At 53.8% G+C, this 16,849-nt stretch overlaps 1 protein-coding gene across 2 annotated transcripts in view; it reads left to right on the top strand.

Moving 5' to 3' along the window:
• Positions 1 to 16,849, top strand: part of PRDM15 (PR/SET domain 15) — a 68,619-nt gene that overhangs the window by 36,836 nt on the left and 14,934 nt on the right. For both annotated transcript variants that reach the window (XM_070376514.1, XM_070376520.1), the window contains exons 10-17: positions 82 to 176; positions 514 to 601; positions 9,053 to 9,220; positions 11,757 to 11,854; positions 13,988 to 14,119; positions 14,859 to 14,993; positions 15,678 to 15,841; positions 16,624 to 16,703. In XM_070376514.1, the coding sequence (XP_070232615.1) occupies positions 82 to 176; positions 514 to 601; positions 9,053 to 9,220; positions 11,757 to 11,854; positions 13,988 to 14,119; positions 14,859 to 14,993; positions 15,678 to 15,841; positions 16,624 to 16,703 (960 nt within the window). The remainder of the gene's footprint in view (positions 1 to 81; positions 177 to 513; positions 602 to 9,052; positions 9,221 to 11,756; positions 11,855 to 13,987; positions 14,120 to 14,858; positions 14,994 to 15,677; positions 15,842 to 16,623; positions 16,704 to 16,849) is intronic.

Here is a 16,849-nt window from a genome sequence, read left to right as displayed (position 1 = left end):
GGCCAGGCGGCGGCCCCAGGCGGGCACCGGGGTCTCGGTGCGCCTGGAGGAGTGACGTGCTCGTCACTGGCTTGTCCTTAGGTGACAAGCTGTTTAAATGTGAGGAATGTGCCAAGTTGTTCAGCCGCAAGGAGAGCCTGAAGCAGCACGTCTCGTACAAGCACAGCAGGAACGAGGTGGGTGGTGGAGGAGAGAAGAGCAATGATGACTGGAGAGTCCCGGGCGAGGGGAGTGGGGAGAGGGAGCCGCAGGGGCCGAGATAGGCCGGGGCCTGGCAGGGTGCTGCCGCGGATCGGGGAGGAGCCGGAGGCCAACGTGGGCACCGAGGTCACCTGGATGCTTCTCTTTCCAGGGCAGTGGGTCAGCCAGGCACGGTTCGTGTTTCTAAGCTGGGCAGGAGGGTAGCAGAGGGAGGGAGTGTGAGACACGACATTGCTGGAGCAGCTCCTTTGAGGAGAGGGTGTCCCAGCTGCCCCACTACTGCCCCCCTTCCCCCCCGTCTCCTCCCATCAGGTCGACAGCGAGTACAGGTACCGCTGTGGCACCTGTGAGAAGACCTTCCGCATCCAGAGCGCGCTGGAGTTTCACAACTGCCGCACAGGTGAGCGGCCCCGCCCAGCACTGAGGCTCAGGTACCTGGCGGGGTGGGAACCAGGTGCTCCAGCAGGGGGTGAAGGTGAATTTAACTGGTAACCTCACCTTTAAGATTCTGCTCCATTTGGTTTGCTTTCAAGCAGCTGTTAATGCTAAGACATGCAGATGGAGAGTTCCCATTTAAAAGAGAATTTATTTCCTACTATTCATCAAAAGCAGCTACATATGGTTGCATTTGCGGCTTCCCTGGTGGCGCTAGTGGTAGAGAATCCTCCTGCCAATTCAGGAGATGCAGGTTCCATCCACAGGTTGGGAAGATCCCCTGGAGGAGGGCCTGGCAACCCACTCCAGTATTCTTTCCTGGAGAATCCTATGGACAGAGGAGCCTGATGGGCTACAGTCCATGGGGCTGCACAAAGAGTTGGACACGATTGAGCGACTGAGCATGCCCATGGCTGCATCTGAGACTGGGGAGGTTTCATCCTCACCAAGAATGTTGAGCGGCCGAGGAGGGTTTGTTCGGGGATCAAGGGAGAAGTACGTGCCGAGGTGGGGTCACGGCTGGAGGAGTGGGCTTCTGCCTCCTTATCGGTAGGACCTTCCTCAGCCATCCACCCTCCTCCCTCCGTGGGCCCACCCGTGTCCGGCAAAGGCCTGGCTGTTCCCTCTCACTGACTGGTTTTGCTCTGAGCCTGCCTCTGTCCCTGGTCTCCACTCATGACCTGGACCTTCGTCTGCTTGTGTGTGGCTGATGCCATATGCTCAGACCAGCCTGTGGCCAGGATGGCTTGCTGGGCCTAGCCAAGCATCCTGAGCTCAGTGTCTGGCCAGCTCACAGCTGGTGAGCACACATGATGTACATAAATCTCTGAGGATGGCCAGGACATGGCTGTGTGGGGCTCAGCCGGTCAGGGTGGCCTCTGTCTGGCGCCCCGTGGGTGAAGGCTCGCTGCCCCCCATCCCCACCCTGGGAGGATGGGCACCGGGGAGGGTCACTGTTGTCTTTTCGGCCCCTATTCTCGGAATCATGGCACCTGGGCCGGGGGGATGGGAGGGGGCACTGGTGGCAGCCGGCTTGGACACTTGCCAAGTTAGCACTTAATTCCGAATCCCCTTCCATTGACCCTCCATGTGGGTCCCTGTTCACTCTGTGACTCTGTGCTGATTCTTGTTAAGGTGCTGGCCAGTCCTCATCTTGGGGCATCCTTACCCATCATATCCACCGTCGCTGCCCTCCCCGCCGGCGCCTGCTCCTGCAGGCTCTGCTCTGTCCCTTTGTTTGACTCACGTGCTTGTTCCACTCTGCGGGCTTCTGTTGGAAACCAAGGCTGTTTCCTCCACCCACGGTGGGGCTTTTCTGAAGTGGCAGGTGAGTCTTGTCTCACTTGAGCTCAGGCTGCTCTGCAGCGTCAGTCACGGGGTGAAGCGGACTTGGAAGCTTCCAGGTGGATCCATATAATGTGCCCCGCCACCTGCAGTCTGCAGTCGTGTGCCCCAAACCTGGGGAAACCCACCAATTTTTGATGTCACGTCAGTCAAATTGTTCACTTAGGATGGCTTTCTTGCTGTTCTCTGGAACTCTGCATTCACTTAGGAATATCCTTTCCTTTCTCCTTTGCCTTTCACTGTTCTTCCTTTCTCAGGTATTTGTAAGGCCTTCTCAGACAACCACTTTGCCTTCTTGCATCTCTTTTTCCTGGGGATGGTTTTGGTCACCACCTCCTGCACAGTGTTACAGACTGTCCGTCATTCTGTCTGCCTATTACTATCTGTCTGTCTACAGGTCTGTCTGTCACTCTATCTACCAGATCTGGTCCCTTCAGTCTATTTATCACCTCCACTGTATAGTCATAAGGGATTTGATTTAGGTCATACCTGAATGGCCTAGTGGTTTTCCCCACTTTCTTCAATTTGAGCCTGAATTTTGTAGTAAGGAGCTGATGATCTGAGCCACAGTCAACTCCGGGTCTTGTTTTTGCTGACTGTATGAACAATGCAAAGAAATAGGGGAAAAGAATAGAATGGGAAAGACTAGACATCTCTTTAACAACATTGGAGAGATCAAGGGAACATTTCATGCAAAGATGGGTACAATAAAGGACAAAAACAGCAAGGACCTAACAGAAGCAGAAGATATTAAGAAGAGGTGGCAAGAATACACAGAACTATACAAAAAAGGTCTTAACGACCCAGATAACCACGATGGTGTGATCACTTACCTACATCCAGACATCCTGGAATGTGAAGTCAAGTGGGCATTAGGAAGCATCACTACGAACAAAGCTAGTAGAGGTGATGGAATTCCAGCTAAGCTATTTCAAATCCTAAAAGATGATGCTGTGAAAGTGCTGCACTCAATATGCCAGCAAATTTAGAAAACTCAGCAGTGGCCACAGCACTGGAAAACGTCAGTTTTCATTCCAATCCCAAAGAAGAACAATGCCAAAGAAAGTTCAAACTACCACACAATTGCACTCATTTCACATGCCAGCAAGATTATGCTCAAAATCCTTCAAGTGAGGCTTGAACAGTATGTGAACCAAGAACTTCCAGCTGTACAAGCTAGATTTAGAAAAGGCAGAGGAACCAGAGATCAAATTGCCAACATATGCTGGATCATAGAAAAAGCAAGGTAATTCCAAAAAAAAAATCTGCTTCATTGACTAAGCTAAAGCCTTTGACTGTGTGGATCACAACAAACTGAAGAATATTCTTAATGAGATGGGAATACCAGACCATCTTCCCTGTCTCTTGTGAAACCTGTATGCAGGACAAGAAGCAATAGTTAGAACCGGACATGGAACCACGGACTGGTTTCAAATTGGGAAAGGTGTACATCAAGGCTGTATATTGTCACCCTGCATATTTAACTTATATGCAGAGGACATCATGTGAAATGCAGGGCTGGATGAAGCACAAGCTGGAATCAAGATTGCCGGGAGAAATATAACCTCAGATATGAAGATGTTACCAGTCTAATGGCAGAAAGTGAAGAGGAATTAAAGAGCGTCTTGATGTAGGTCAAAGAGGAGACTGAAAAAAGCTGGCTTAAAACTCAGCATTCAAGAAACTAAGATCTTGGCATTCAGTCCTGTCACATGACAAATAGATGGGGAAAACGTGGAAACTCAGATTTAATTTTCTTGGGCTCCAGAATCTATGCGGATGGTGATTGCAGCCATGAAATTAAAAGAGACTTGCTCCTTGGAAGAATAGCTATGACAAACCTAGATCAGATCAGATCAGTCGCTCAGTGGTGTCTGACTCTTTGCGACCCCGTGAATCACAGCACACCAGGCCTCCCTGTCTATCACCAACTCCCGGAGTTCACTGAGACTCACGTCCATCAAGTCAGTGATGCCATCTAGCCGTCTCATCCTCTGTTGTCCCCTTCTCCTCTTGCCCCCAATCCCTCCCAGTATCAGAGTCTTTTCCAGTGAGTCAACTCTTCGCATGAGGTGGCCAAAGTACTGGAGTTTCAGCTTTAGCATCATTCCTTCCAAAGAAATCCCAGTGCTGATCTTCTTCAGAATGGACTGGTTGGATCTCCTTGCAGTCCCAGGGACTCTCAAGAGTCTTCTCCAACACCACAGTTCAAAAGAATCAATTCTTCGGCGCTCAGCCTTCTTCACAGTCCAACTCTCACATCCATACATGACCACAGGAAAAACCATAGCCTTGACTAGATGGACCTTTGTTGGCAAAGTAATATCTCTGCTTTTGAATATGCTATCTAGGTTGGTCATAACTTTCCTTCCAAGGAGTAAGCATCTTTTAATTTCACGGCTGCAGTCACCATCTGCAGTGATTTTGGAGCCCAAAAAATAAAGTCTGACACTGTTTCCGCTGTTGCCCCATCTATTTGCCATGAAGTGATGGGACTGGATGCCATGATCTTCGTTTTCTGAATGTTGAGCTTTAAGCCAACTTTTTCACTCTCCACTTCCACTTTCATCAAGAGGCTTTTGAGTTCCTCTTCACTTTCTGCCATAACGGTGGTGTCATCTGCATATCTGAGGTGATTGATATTTCTCCCAGCAATCTTGATTCCAGCTTGTGTTTCTTCCAGTCCAGCGTTTCTCATGATGTACTCTGCATATAAGTTAAATAAACAGGGTGACAATATACAGCCTTGACGAACTCCTTTTCCTATTTGGAACCAGTCTGTTGTTCCATGTCCAGTTCTAACTGTTGCTTCCTGAACTGCATACAGATTTTTCAAGAGGCAGATCAGGTGGTCTGGTATTCCCATCTGTTCCAGAATTTTCCACAGTTTATTGTGATCCACATAGTCAAAGGCTTTGGCATAGTCAATAAAGCAGAAATAGATGACAGTGTATTAAAAAGCAGAGAGATTACTTTGCTTACAAAGGTCCATCTAGTCAAAGCTATGGTTTTCCAGTAGTCATGTATGGATGGGAGAGTTGGAGTATAGAGAAGACTGAGCACCAAAGAATGGATGCATTCAAACCGTGGTGTTGGAGAAGACTCTTGAGAGTCTCTTGGACAGCAAGGAGATCCAACCAGTCAATCCTAAAGGATATCAGTCCTGAATATTCATTGGAAGGACTAATGCTGAAGCCAAAGCACCAATACTTTGGCTCCCTGATGTGAAGAACTGACTCATTGGAAGAGACCCTGATGCTGGGAAGATTGAAGGCGGAAGGAGAAGGGAATGACAGAGGATGAAATGGTTGGACGGCATCACTGACTCAATGGACATGAGTTTGTGCAAACTCTGAGAGATAGTGAAGGACAGGGAAGCCTGGTGTGCTGCAGTTCATAGGGTCGCAAAGAGTGGGACACGTGTTAGCCTTAGCGAGCAAGCAACAGTCAGATGGGCCTCAGCTGACCTTGGTGCCCAGTGGGACGATGGCGCCCCGTGTGGCCACGCTCGGTTCTGCACGAGCACACTGGGTGAGTGGAGGGTGACACAGGTCCTGTTTGGTGAGACTGGCTCAAAGCCGAGGAAGAGAAGTTGTCCTTTTTTTATCTTTATTTCTCTGGACACAAATGAAACAGGATGTATGCAGACAAAGCAGCAGTTGCTACACGTCAGCAGAAAATTCTGTTAAAACAGACGCTTGTGGTTCTTTGTTATATAGAAGTACCTGAGCAGCAGTGGATTGAAGTGTAATTTCTCTGTAATTTCAAACGTTAGAAGTTTTGAATGGAAAACAGGATAAACTGGGAACTGAGCTGATTTGTGTAATATATATTTGCACCATTATACTTTTATATAGTACTCACCTTAGGACAATGTATCTTCCATAGGCTCTTAAGTCAGGGATTTGTGTGAGCTTTGAAATGATGATTTCTTGGGCTTTTCTCAGGGACAGTGGAGCCTGTCCTGGGTATGAGGAGGCGTAAGTCTAACTCTTGTAAATGGCCCTCATCTGCTCTCAGCCTTTCTTGGGAGCTAGAGAAGAGCTGAGGTTCATGTCTAGGCCATCGGGCAAGACAGAGCCACCTGGGTTCCCGTGCAGCCAGCCCCCTGGAAATTCCCTATCCCATGTCCTGCACACTTACCCTTCACCAGAGCCTGCGTGTCAAGCTGCACTCCCAGGCTTGCAGGCCTTGGAGTTGCCTGTCCTTGAAACCAAAGAAAGTCCAGAGACAGCGACAGAGACATTACCTTACACGTCAGAAACATAGGCTCTGAAGCCACAGCTGCCTCTGCTATACACACACACACCCCATTTATAGGGGGAGATTGCCTTCAGGTTGGCTTGTCAGTTACCAGGGAGTCCAGCAGCTGGGGCACACCCCTTCCAGCCCCTCAGGTTAACAGCCAGGACCAGCACGAGGGCAGGTATTTCCCTTGAATGAACTAGCAGGTGGAGTCTTTCTGGCCTAAAGATTAGGACAGTCCCTAGCTGAGGCAGAGGGCAAGCGGTTCATGTGAGTAGAGGTGAGACAGATGCTGGACAAGCAGGAGGTGGACAGAGAGCCGGAGGACGGCCGTCCCGCGTGGCCTGACCACACACCACATAATAGGTATTCATTCGCAGTTGCTGCATTTTGTCAAAAGACCAGTGTAGACCTCGAGGGCAACAGGATTATGGGTGGGAGAAGGTTGTCCTTGAGCGCCTGTCTGGACTCCTGAACTGGTGACAGGTGGATGCCACGGCGGGAAAAGCCGCCCGAGCTGACAGCCTGGCCCGACAGCTGCTCCAGCTCCACTGTCGCTGGGCGGAGGCCACCTCTGTGGTTTGGGAAAGGTTAGAAGTGGGTCATCTCCATTAGCTGGGAGGGACTCATTAGGGAGAGAGGGAGCTGATGTCCAAGGGCTGCACTGCACTTTGCACGGCTGTCGGGTTCCATCTGGGGCTTGTGGGGCCAACCTGCCCAGGAGGGACGCTCACCTGTGTGGTTTGGGAGGCCCAGGATGGGTGGGGCCTCCAGTAATCTGCTGGGATAGCACTGTAGGGGGGTGCTGTTCAGTCGCTCAGTCGTGTCTGACTCTTTGTGACCCCGTGGACTGCAGCACACTAGGCCTTCCTGTTCTTCACTATTTCCCAGGGTTCGCTCAAACTCATGTCCACTGAGTCAGTGATGCCATCCAGCCATCTCATCCTCTGTCATCCCCTTCTCCTCCTGCCCTCAGTCTTTCCCGGCATCAGGGTCTTTTCCAGTGAGTCGGCTCTTCACATCAGGTGACCAAGCATTGGAGCGTCAGCTTCAGCACGCTCTATGGTGTGGCCCTTCACTAAGCAAGATGGCAGATGCCCTTGTCTCTGGTCTTGTTCCTAAGAATCAATGCTGGGGAAATCTAGTTGGAAAAAAAAAATTACCAAGAACTACTAAATTGTCTGGTATCAAAAACAATGAAGAAAATTGTGATACATGAACTGAGTAGAATATTATGTAGCTGTTAAAATAAGTCTGAAAATCTTCACATGCTAAGTGCCTGTGCTGTGCACACATGCACAAACCCGTGTACAGGGCACTGTGTGGACACCCCTGGGCCTCACGGGGCTGCACACTGGGGTCAGGAGAGAAGTTAACCGCTGAGTCTGGAGCTGACTGGCTTGTAACAGCTGGGGGTGCTGCCAGCATCTGGGGCGGGGGAGGCCAGGGATGCTGCTCAGCATGCCGACTGTGGGACACCCCCACCACCCATCCTCCTCCACTATGATCAGCCCAAGTGTCTGCAGTGCACAGGCTGAGATTCTGGGATGGGGGTCCATTGTGAAGCAGAATGAGAACCCCAGTCAGAATCAATGTAGAAAATGAAACTTAACTCTGGGATTGGTGCACTCAGCACACACTGACTGACCACGGGAAGTGGTCAGTGGGCTGTAACCAAGGGCCCAGAAATGAGTGTGATGCAGAGCATCCTCTGGCCCTCACTCCGGAGCAGGAAGCACACTGTCACGCCCACCCACACAGGCGACAAGGGACAGGGCTCCTGGGTTGGAGGAGGGCCAGTGGGTAGTGGGGACTCCCTTATGGGGCTGGTTTAGGTGACAGACCTTGGCAGGTACGCGTCCTGGCAGGAGCAGGGTGGGTATGGGGGTTAGGGGGTGACATGAGATGGGGGAGCAGGGGACCAGTCTGAGAGGAGAGTGCTGGCTGAGATCCCCTGGCGGAGGCCAGGTGGGTGGGACCAAGGTGGACAGCTGACGAGAGGCCAGGGCCACGCAGGTCCCCCGATGGCCCCTCTGTTTGCACTCATGGGGAGCAGATCCTCAGGGCTAGGGGGTGGGCAGGAGGGCTGAGGGGTGCCCTGCTTGCCTGGAAGGAAAGAGCAGGGTGGGGACTGTCAGAGGCCCTGGTGGGCAGTTTGGCCACCTTTGGGGAGGAACTGGGGGTGAGGCTGGGATATTGGCCGTCGGTATTTCCAGAGCCTTCATTAGGGGTAGAGGTGGAAGGTATGTATCTCCTAAAGGGGCCCTAGGAACAAGGCAATCTGTTTACAGGTGGGAGAAACGGGGGATGTCTATGTGCGATGGGGGAGGAGCCCATGGAGGGCCAGGTGGGAGAGAAGGGGCAGGTGATAGCTGGGCTCTGGGGAAGCTGAGCCTGGGTGGGGTGGGGGGAAAGAGGGGCTGGGGGGCTGAGCCTGGGCTGGGGTGGGGAGCTGAGCCTGGGCTGGGGTGGGGAGCTGAGCCTGGGCTGGGGTGGGAGGCAGCTTGTCCGAAGTGGGTGTGGGGAAAGCAGGGGTGGGGGCTGCAGTCAGGTTAGGGGGTGAGGGCCCAGGCCTTTTGCCTCACTAGGAATCCCCAGATGCTGAAGATGTGTGTCCTGGGGGTGAGGGGATGGGCTGGGCAGTAGCTCTGTCCACTCTGCACATGCCTCAGGCCTGGCCGGGCAGGGTGTTTTCTCAGTTCAGATGGTGGCGGCAGTGCCTTTTCCTGACTCTGCCCTTCCCCTCGGCCTCATTGCCAGCCCCAGGGGAACACGCGCTCAGTGTCACGCACCTAAAAGCCGCTTCCTTTCCCAACCTCTTCGACAGACGACAAGACGTTCCAGTGTGAGATGTGCTTCCGGTTCTTCTCCACCAACAGCAACCTCTCCAAGCACAAGAAGAAGCACGGGGACAAGAAGTTCGCCTGTGAGGTCTGCAACAAGATGTTCTACCGCAAGGACGTCATGCTCGACCACCAGAGGCGGCACCTGGAAGGTGAGCGCACCTGTGGGCATGGGTGATGCCGCCCCACCCCCGTGGGTGCCTGCTGTAAGGCGCTGCCTCACAGGAACTGGCACAGCCTCGGGTCCTGCGGGGAATGGTCGCGTCACGTGTCAGTGGGAACCGGAGCCGTCCCTAACACTCCACGGGGCGCTGAACATTCCACGGGGCGTGGGGAGGATATCAGGGGAACTGGACTCTTTGAGGGACTGAACGTCCTCAGTCACCCAAAACAGTTTTTCCAAGGAGTTTAATATTAAGGAAATGCTTCCGATATAAGTAGGGAAAAGATGGGGTATGAAGTGCCACATGGGGTGTGCTTGCAGCCATGTGGGTGGAGCAGAGCCTTGCAGGAGGATGCTGTTGGGACCACGAGTGACTCCCCCTCTTCCCCTTCTGTCTGTCGAGGGCCCTGATGACCCTTGCCAAGTCTGGCGGGCCTGGGGCTGCCCTTCATGTGGTAGGTTCACGAGAGGCCAGCACAAGACAAGGTGGACTTAAGTGGGATCAGTATTGGGGTGGGACGTGGCAGGGCAACTGAGGGAAGGAGTAAGACAGGAAGTGAGGTGTGTGTGTGGGGGGCCCCCACAGGGCAGACCCGACGGGAAGGCCAGGGCACCAAAGAGAAGAAGGAGACCTGGGCCCCTGGGCCACAGGTGTGTCCTGAGCACGCACCTCACCTGAGGTTTTCTCCAAGAACCTGCTCTGACAGACCCTCTTTTTAAGTGGCACTTCAGCTTTAGTGGCTCAGATGTGAAGAATCCACCCACGATGCAGGAGACCCAAGTTTGATCCCTGTTTTGGGAAGATCCATTGGCAACTCACTCCAGTGTTCTTGCCTGGAGAATCCCCATGGACAGAGGAGCCTGGTGGGCTACAGTCCATGGGACACAGAGAGTGGGACATGACTGACTGCCTAAGCACAGCACAATCCTTATTCTGCAGGCCATTGCTCTCTTGCCAACCGGCCTCTGTAAGCAGCACTCACTGAGCAGAGCACCTTCTTATTAAAAAAAAAGTCACTTTACAAAGAATTACAAATGGAGTATATATGCCTGTTGAGGAAAAAGGTCAGATAACAAACTCGTACGTGAAGTCTGACCACTGCACACAGCTGTGTATGTACGTGTGTCATCGTGGCTTTTAATACATGCCTGATCACGTCCTGCCTCACGTTTGCATCCTGCCTTTTTACCTGGCCCTTCTCCACCTGGTTCATAAGCTCCACCACTCCCTCTGTGATCTGGGGCTGCTCCAAGGGCCTGGTGTCCACTTTGTGAGTAGGTGGCCTTGGGCACGCCCCTGGGCCTGTCTCCTCACCATCTGCGGTGGGGATAACCACTGAGCTGACCTGCTGGCCTGGTTGAACTGGACCCTGATTATCAAGCCCCAGGTGGGCCCCTAAGAGCTGCCATTACCTGGAGAAGTCAGGTGTTTCCTGATTGACACATGTGTGGGTTGCTTTATACAACTTTTATCTCACAATGTTTTACAGCTGACACAGCTCAAATCATTTTCCTTGGGAATGAGCGAATACTCTGTGGCTGTTCATGGCCTTCCCTTCTATATAGAAGCGTAAACCACACCAGCTGCACACCTGCATGCTTTACTGCTGGGAACTGTTTGTCTCCAGGTCACTTTGCCAGCCATGTTTGAGCCTGGCTCTGTGTTCACATGGTTTATGCAAGAATGCCCCAGAAAGACAGGTCAGTGGTTAGTAAGAGACCCTGAGAAGGAACTTCTTGTTTGTATCCAAAAATTCCTTGTTTCCTGAGAACTTCTCAGTCTGTTTTGACCCCAATTATGAACACTTGGGCTTCCCAGCTAGTGCTAGTGGTAAAGAACCTGCCTGCTAATGCAGGAGGTGTAAGAGGCCAGGGTTTGATCCCTCAGTGGGGAAGATTCCTTGGAGGACAGCATGGCAACGCACTCCAGTATTTTTACCTGGAGAATCCCATGGACAGGGGATCCTGGCAGGCTGCAGTCCATGGGGTTGAAGAGTCAGACATTGAAGTGACTGAGCACGCACACATGAACACTTATGCCTTAATTTTTTTATTTTTTTTTTAGTCTTACTGTTTACCTTGATCCTGATTGGGCTGATTTAATGTTAAGTATGAATATTACTATCTTTTTAATAAGTATTCCCGCCTACTCTCAGCTGTCTCAAAGAATCCCACCGTTGTCTTGAGCCTTTAGGTTGAGCACAAATGCCTTCCTTACGGTAACGCATTCTGACTCTTCTGCGTTGTAAAACTCGCTGCCCTTGGATTTGCAAGTGTCAGGTGCGGCAGGCGGTAAGGAGCTTGTGGCGTGGGCTCCTGCCCCATCGCCCGGGCTCCGTCTCCGAGCGGCAGGTGGCGCTAGTGCATCACAGACAAGAGACCCTGCTGGCTCCTTGGACCCACCCGTGGGCAGCCCTGACCTCTGCTGGCTGGGCGAGCCCCTGGCAGATGGCGGACGTCGGAAGGGACCAGGGCTCCCGCGTGCGGTGCGCACTGACTCTGACTCTCGCGGGCGGGGGTTTCAGGAGTGCGGCGGGTGAAGAGGGAAGACGTGGAGGCCGGCGGCGGTGAGAACCTGGTGCGCTACAGGAAGGAGCCGTCTGGATGCCCGGTGTGCGGCAAGGTAACACGAGTCGGTGCGGTACCCGGGACCCAGCTCACCTTTTTCTATGGGAAACCTGAAAGCTCTACCCACTGCACGCGTGGACGGGGTTGGGGGAGAAGGTTTAGGGTCGAGTGGATACTCGGGTGTCCTGAGCCACGGGGTCCCGTTACTCGGTGCTCCGGTCATCTGCTCTCTTGCTGTCGAGGTGGATCTCCAGTGAAGGAGCTCAGCCTTGTCTCCGCTCAGCTAGGATTTTCCGCTGATGCTGCCAAAGTGCGCATGCTCCATCTCCAGTGCCCGGAGCCGGGCGCGTGTGGTGGAGGGGGCTGGACGTTCTAGGTTTACATCTTGGTCAGTTGTGATCCTCCCGCACTATTTCCAAGTGAGACACTGACCCAGCCACGGCCACACACGCCATGCATGTCCATGGATGCTTGTGCCCCAAGTAAGCAAATCAATGCTGGGCTGTCTGAGCTGGCCGTCAGAGAGGCCCGACTGCTCGGCAGACCCTATACTTCCAGAGTGCACCGACTATCTGAATAGCCCCGGGCCACGTCCAGGAGGGGCATTGATCAGCCCTGCGTGGGGAGCCCTGTCCAAGTGCTGCCGTCCTGGCCACGTCAGCTTACACGGGAAATGGTGGTGGTCTTTGTGCATGTGCCCCCTGCAGTTGCTCCATTCTTAGACTTGCCTCCCACCACTCGGGAGGCCCAGGCTCTCAGTCCCACAAGCCCACGGGAGCCACGTGGCCCTGGAGCATCGGTGCACCCTCAACAGACACCAGGTCCAGACGATGGAAAAGTGAAACCCCAGGCCACTGGCCAGCTGTGATTTGGCCTAGCCTGCTGGCAGGTGGCCACATTGCCAGATCTTTTGACCTTTTCAAGAGAAAACGGAAATCCATGTTTTTATGGGAAATTTCCTGATTTTTTTTTTTCCAAACCACAAAGCAAACAGGTCAGCTGGGTTGTGTGGCCCGTGGACCCACAGTGCAGGCCCTGACTTAGTGTGGGTTTAGGGGCTGGAGTGGCAGGGGGAGCAGGTGCCGCAGAATGCACACCTGAGCCCAGGTGGCCAGGCAGGGGTGGATGAGGCTGCCCTGTGTCCACGGATCCTGCTCATCCTGCCTGCCGACCACTGGCTCTGAGGAGTGACAACACCATGTCCCTCCTGTGTTCTTGGAATACCCTGTGCGTGAACCAGCCAGCTATGTGACTCACACTCAGACACGTTTTATTCTGTGAGATGTTCACTGGATGCTCACAGAGGGATGCCGGCAACAAAGGAACCTGAATGTCTCCAGGACTGACTTCTTCACTGCCTCCAGCTATACCTGTCTCCAGCCCTGTCTGCTTGGAGAAGACAGGTGCTGGGGGACACCCAGGGCCTCTGTCCCTCCCCAGAGGTGCCCGTCTTCCTGCTCTGCTGACTTGACTTGCGGCCCGGCCTCCCTGGGCTGTGGTCTCAGGGCTGTCGGCCCCAAGTCACCTGCAGATCTTGAACGGAAATGTCCCTCAACAACATTTGCCTCTGTTCCTTGTGAACCTTTTTCCCTTTCATTCAGGTTTTGGTCTCTTTCTGAGAAGAGTGCTAAGGAGACCTGCTCCTCTGGTTATTTGACCATTCGGGGGAAAGCCATGCGGCCAGAGACTTTAGATCAGTGGGGTCGTGGGGGTGGTCTCTGCAGGCACATCTGGATTAGTATTGATTGGGTGAATGGCGGAGTCCCCACACTTATCACTTTAGACACGAAATACAGAGAAATTGAGGGAGGTGATAATAATTATGCATGAAATAGGGAACACAAACTGTAACTCTGATACCCACTTTGAGAAAACTGCAGCTGTTTGTGTGACTTACTCTTCTTGGTAGGCCCCATTCCAGTGAAATATTTGAGTAAAATTGTGAGCAGAGTAGTGTATGGTGAAGACTAAAGAACAGTTAGTTCTGTATTACAATGTAAGCACCAGTTTAAATGGTTAAACGATCATGATTGCAGCACCACGGGATTATTTCTCTTGAACACTGAGGATTTGTGGCAACTTATATTTTGGGAGGAAACTACCGCATTTTTGTGCCCGATTATGTTCTCTCAGTGAGGCCCTACATGCGTGGTAACAGGCATCTCCGCCCCCGCTCTCCTGCCCGCAGGTGTTCTCCTGCAGGAGCAACATGAACAAGCACCTGCTGACCCACGGCGACAAGAAGTACACCTGTGAGATCTGCGGGCGCAAGTTCTTCCGTGTGGACGTGCTCAGGGACCACATCCACGTCCACTTCAAGGTGAGTCAGGCGCCTGGAGCGCGGGGCGCGGGGGGGCGGGGCCAGCCCTCGGCGCGGGGCGCGCGGGGCGCGCGGGGGGGCGGGGGGGCGGGGCCAGCCCTCTGGGTCTGAGGGATATTTTTGCTGCTCTCCAGGTGAGCTCTCTTGAGTGCTGCATTTCACGCCCACCTAAAGGGCTCACATTAAAAACCCTCCATATGGGGAGGGAGGAGGGTTCAGGATAGGGAACACATGCATACCGTGGCGGATTCATTTTGATATTTGGCAAAACTAATACAATTATGTAAAGTTTAAAAATAAAAATAAAAAAACAAAACAAAAAAACCCTCCATGCTAGATACCTCCTGGGAGAAGACCAAGGATCAGGCCAGGGGCTTTTGCTTCCCTCCCTACCTTTGAGGAACATGAGATGAGAGCTTGCCAGTGTGCAGGGTAGTGAGGATTCGGGTTCGCTCTCGGGGGAGAAGTGCTGATTCGGGAAAAAGGAAAGAGTGGTAGGTGCCCAAGTGAGGATGGAGAACACGCCCTCCAGGCGTCGTCCGTCTCAGGGACTGTTCCTGGGAGCTCCAGCCCTGGCATGCAGAGTCATGTGAACGCAAGCAGGACCTGATGGCACCATCGTCAGGGGGTGGGGTGTTCCAGGTGACCCGAGGACATAGTTTCTGCACCTAGTGTACAGGCCACCGGTTAATGCTTCTGCCAAGCACGTTAGAAGCAGAACACGGTGATTGTCTTGCAGGACATCGCGCTGATGGATGACCACCAGAGAGAGGAGTTTATTGGCAAGATTGGGATCTCCTCAGAAGAAAATGATGACCATTCAGACGAGAGTGCAGACTCAGAGCCTCACAAATACAGCTGCAAAAGGTGTCAGGTAAGCGGACCACGGCTGCTGACTGCATGGGGTAGCGGGGCTGCTGGCCCACAGAGGCTCAGGCTTGGGTGGGGCCCTCACAGAAGTCCTGGAGGGTGCCCCAGGGCTCGTCGCTTCTCCGGGATGATGGTTGTGGGTCTTATCACCATCACAGGGACCACCGTCTCAGAACCAGTCTGGTCCACACGGTGCCTGTGTGGCTGACCAGCGTGGACCTGTGCGCCGGGGCTTCTCTCCTTGGCCGTGCCCTCGCATACAGCAGAGGGCCTTGCTTAGCAGCTGGGGGTGCAGGGGGAGGTTTCCATATTCAGCAATTGGTAGACCCTGTGGTTTCACAAAGTAGGTCCCTGTGTGCTGGGCACCCGCACCAGGCCCTGCACTTGTCAGGACCTTTGGGCGTGGGGGAAAGATGGGGTCGGTTGAGTGCAGAGGAGAGGAGTTCTAGAAGCTGCCTTGGGTGGGGGACGGGACCTGCTGTGAGAGTTACAGGAGGACCTGGGGTCTGCCTCTTAACGGCCCCCCTGCTTCATAGTTTTGCCGGGTACTGGCCCTGCACCTTAGAGTTCCTCTCTGCTGCGTGGAGGCGGGTTCTCCCCCTGTGCCCGGGGCGCCTGCGCGGAGGCGGCGCATCGTTAGCCGCGGGGATGGGCTGCGTGCGCAGGTGAACAGCGTGTGCGTCCGCAGCTCACCTTCGGCCGCGGGAAGGAGTACCTGAAGCACATCATGGAGGTGCACAAGGAGAAGGGCTACGGCTGCAGCATCTGCCACCGGCGCTTCGCCCTAAAGGCCACCTACCACGCCCACATGGTCATCCACCGCGAGAACCTGCCCGACCCCAACGTGCAGAAGTGAGGATCCCGGGACTCTAGGGTGGTGCGGAGAGAGGGCTGGGCACGGAGCAACCTGTCTCCTTTGAGAGCCCTGGGCCGGCCTGGGGGATGCGCTGGCCTTGCTCCTTGCTTGGTCATCAGCTCGCACAGTCTCTGGGACCCACAGCAGTGGGCGGCATTGCAGACCTGCCTACATAGGACCAGAGACCCTTTTCCCCAGAGTAATTAGGTTTTGTGAACATCAGCTCCCCCATCTGGCTGCAGCCAGTAGTCAGTACTGCGTGTCTGGGTGAGTCAGGCTACAGCCTTGTTTAGAGCCGAGTCCTCCGCTGGGGCCGCGACCCGGAGGCCTGAACAACAGTGACATGTTATGTCGATGCTGAGGCCGAGCTCTGGGTCCCCCTGTGGCCATGGGAGAGTGTCAGCCCCAGCTCTCTCCTTGGCGCCAGGGTGTGTCTTCATGGCCTTCCCTCTGCGCGTGTCTCTGTGTCCCTGCTTGAAAGAAAACCAGTTACTGGGTTAGGGCCCGTCCAGTGACCTCATCTTTAATTTGAGGATCTCTGCAGAGACCCCCCCCCCATCTCCAGGCTCAGCCACGTTCTGAGGTGCAGAGTCAGGATACCAGCATCTGAACTTCGAGGGGGACAACTCAGCCCAGATGGAGGCTAAAGTCTCGGGCCCCTTGTCACCCCCATAGCACCTTTTTTACCCCACTTGCTGATAAAGGCGCTTATGCAAGTGCACTCCGTGTGCCGGTCGGCCGAGGCTGTGTGCCGTCCTGAGCCTGTGTCTGCTTTCAGGTACATCCACCCCTGCGAGATCTGCGGGCGGATCTTCAACAGCATCGGGAACCTGGAGCGGCACAAATTAATCCACACAGGTAGCCGGGCCTGGGAGGATGCAGCGCCAGGCCCCTCTGCGTGCTTCCTGCCCTGGGGGGTCGTCATCATCTCCCGGCTGGTCCTTCTCCATCCATACTTGCTACTCCTCCCAACTCAGCCCCTCCTTGTCCAGTCCCCCTCTGGG

This window comes from Bos mutus, chromosome 1, assembly GCF_027580195.1.
Source record: "Bos mutus isolate GX-2022 chromosome 1, NWIPB_WYAK_1.1, whole genome shotgun sequence".
Taxonomy (NCBI): Eukaryota; Metazoa; Chordata; class Mammalia; order Artiodactyla; family Bovidae; genus Bos; species Bos mutus.
The sequence above is the reverse complement of the archived record's forward strand: the minus strand, read 5'-3'. Positions and strand labels throughout refer to the sequence as shown.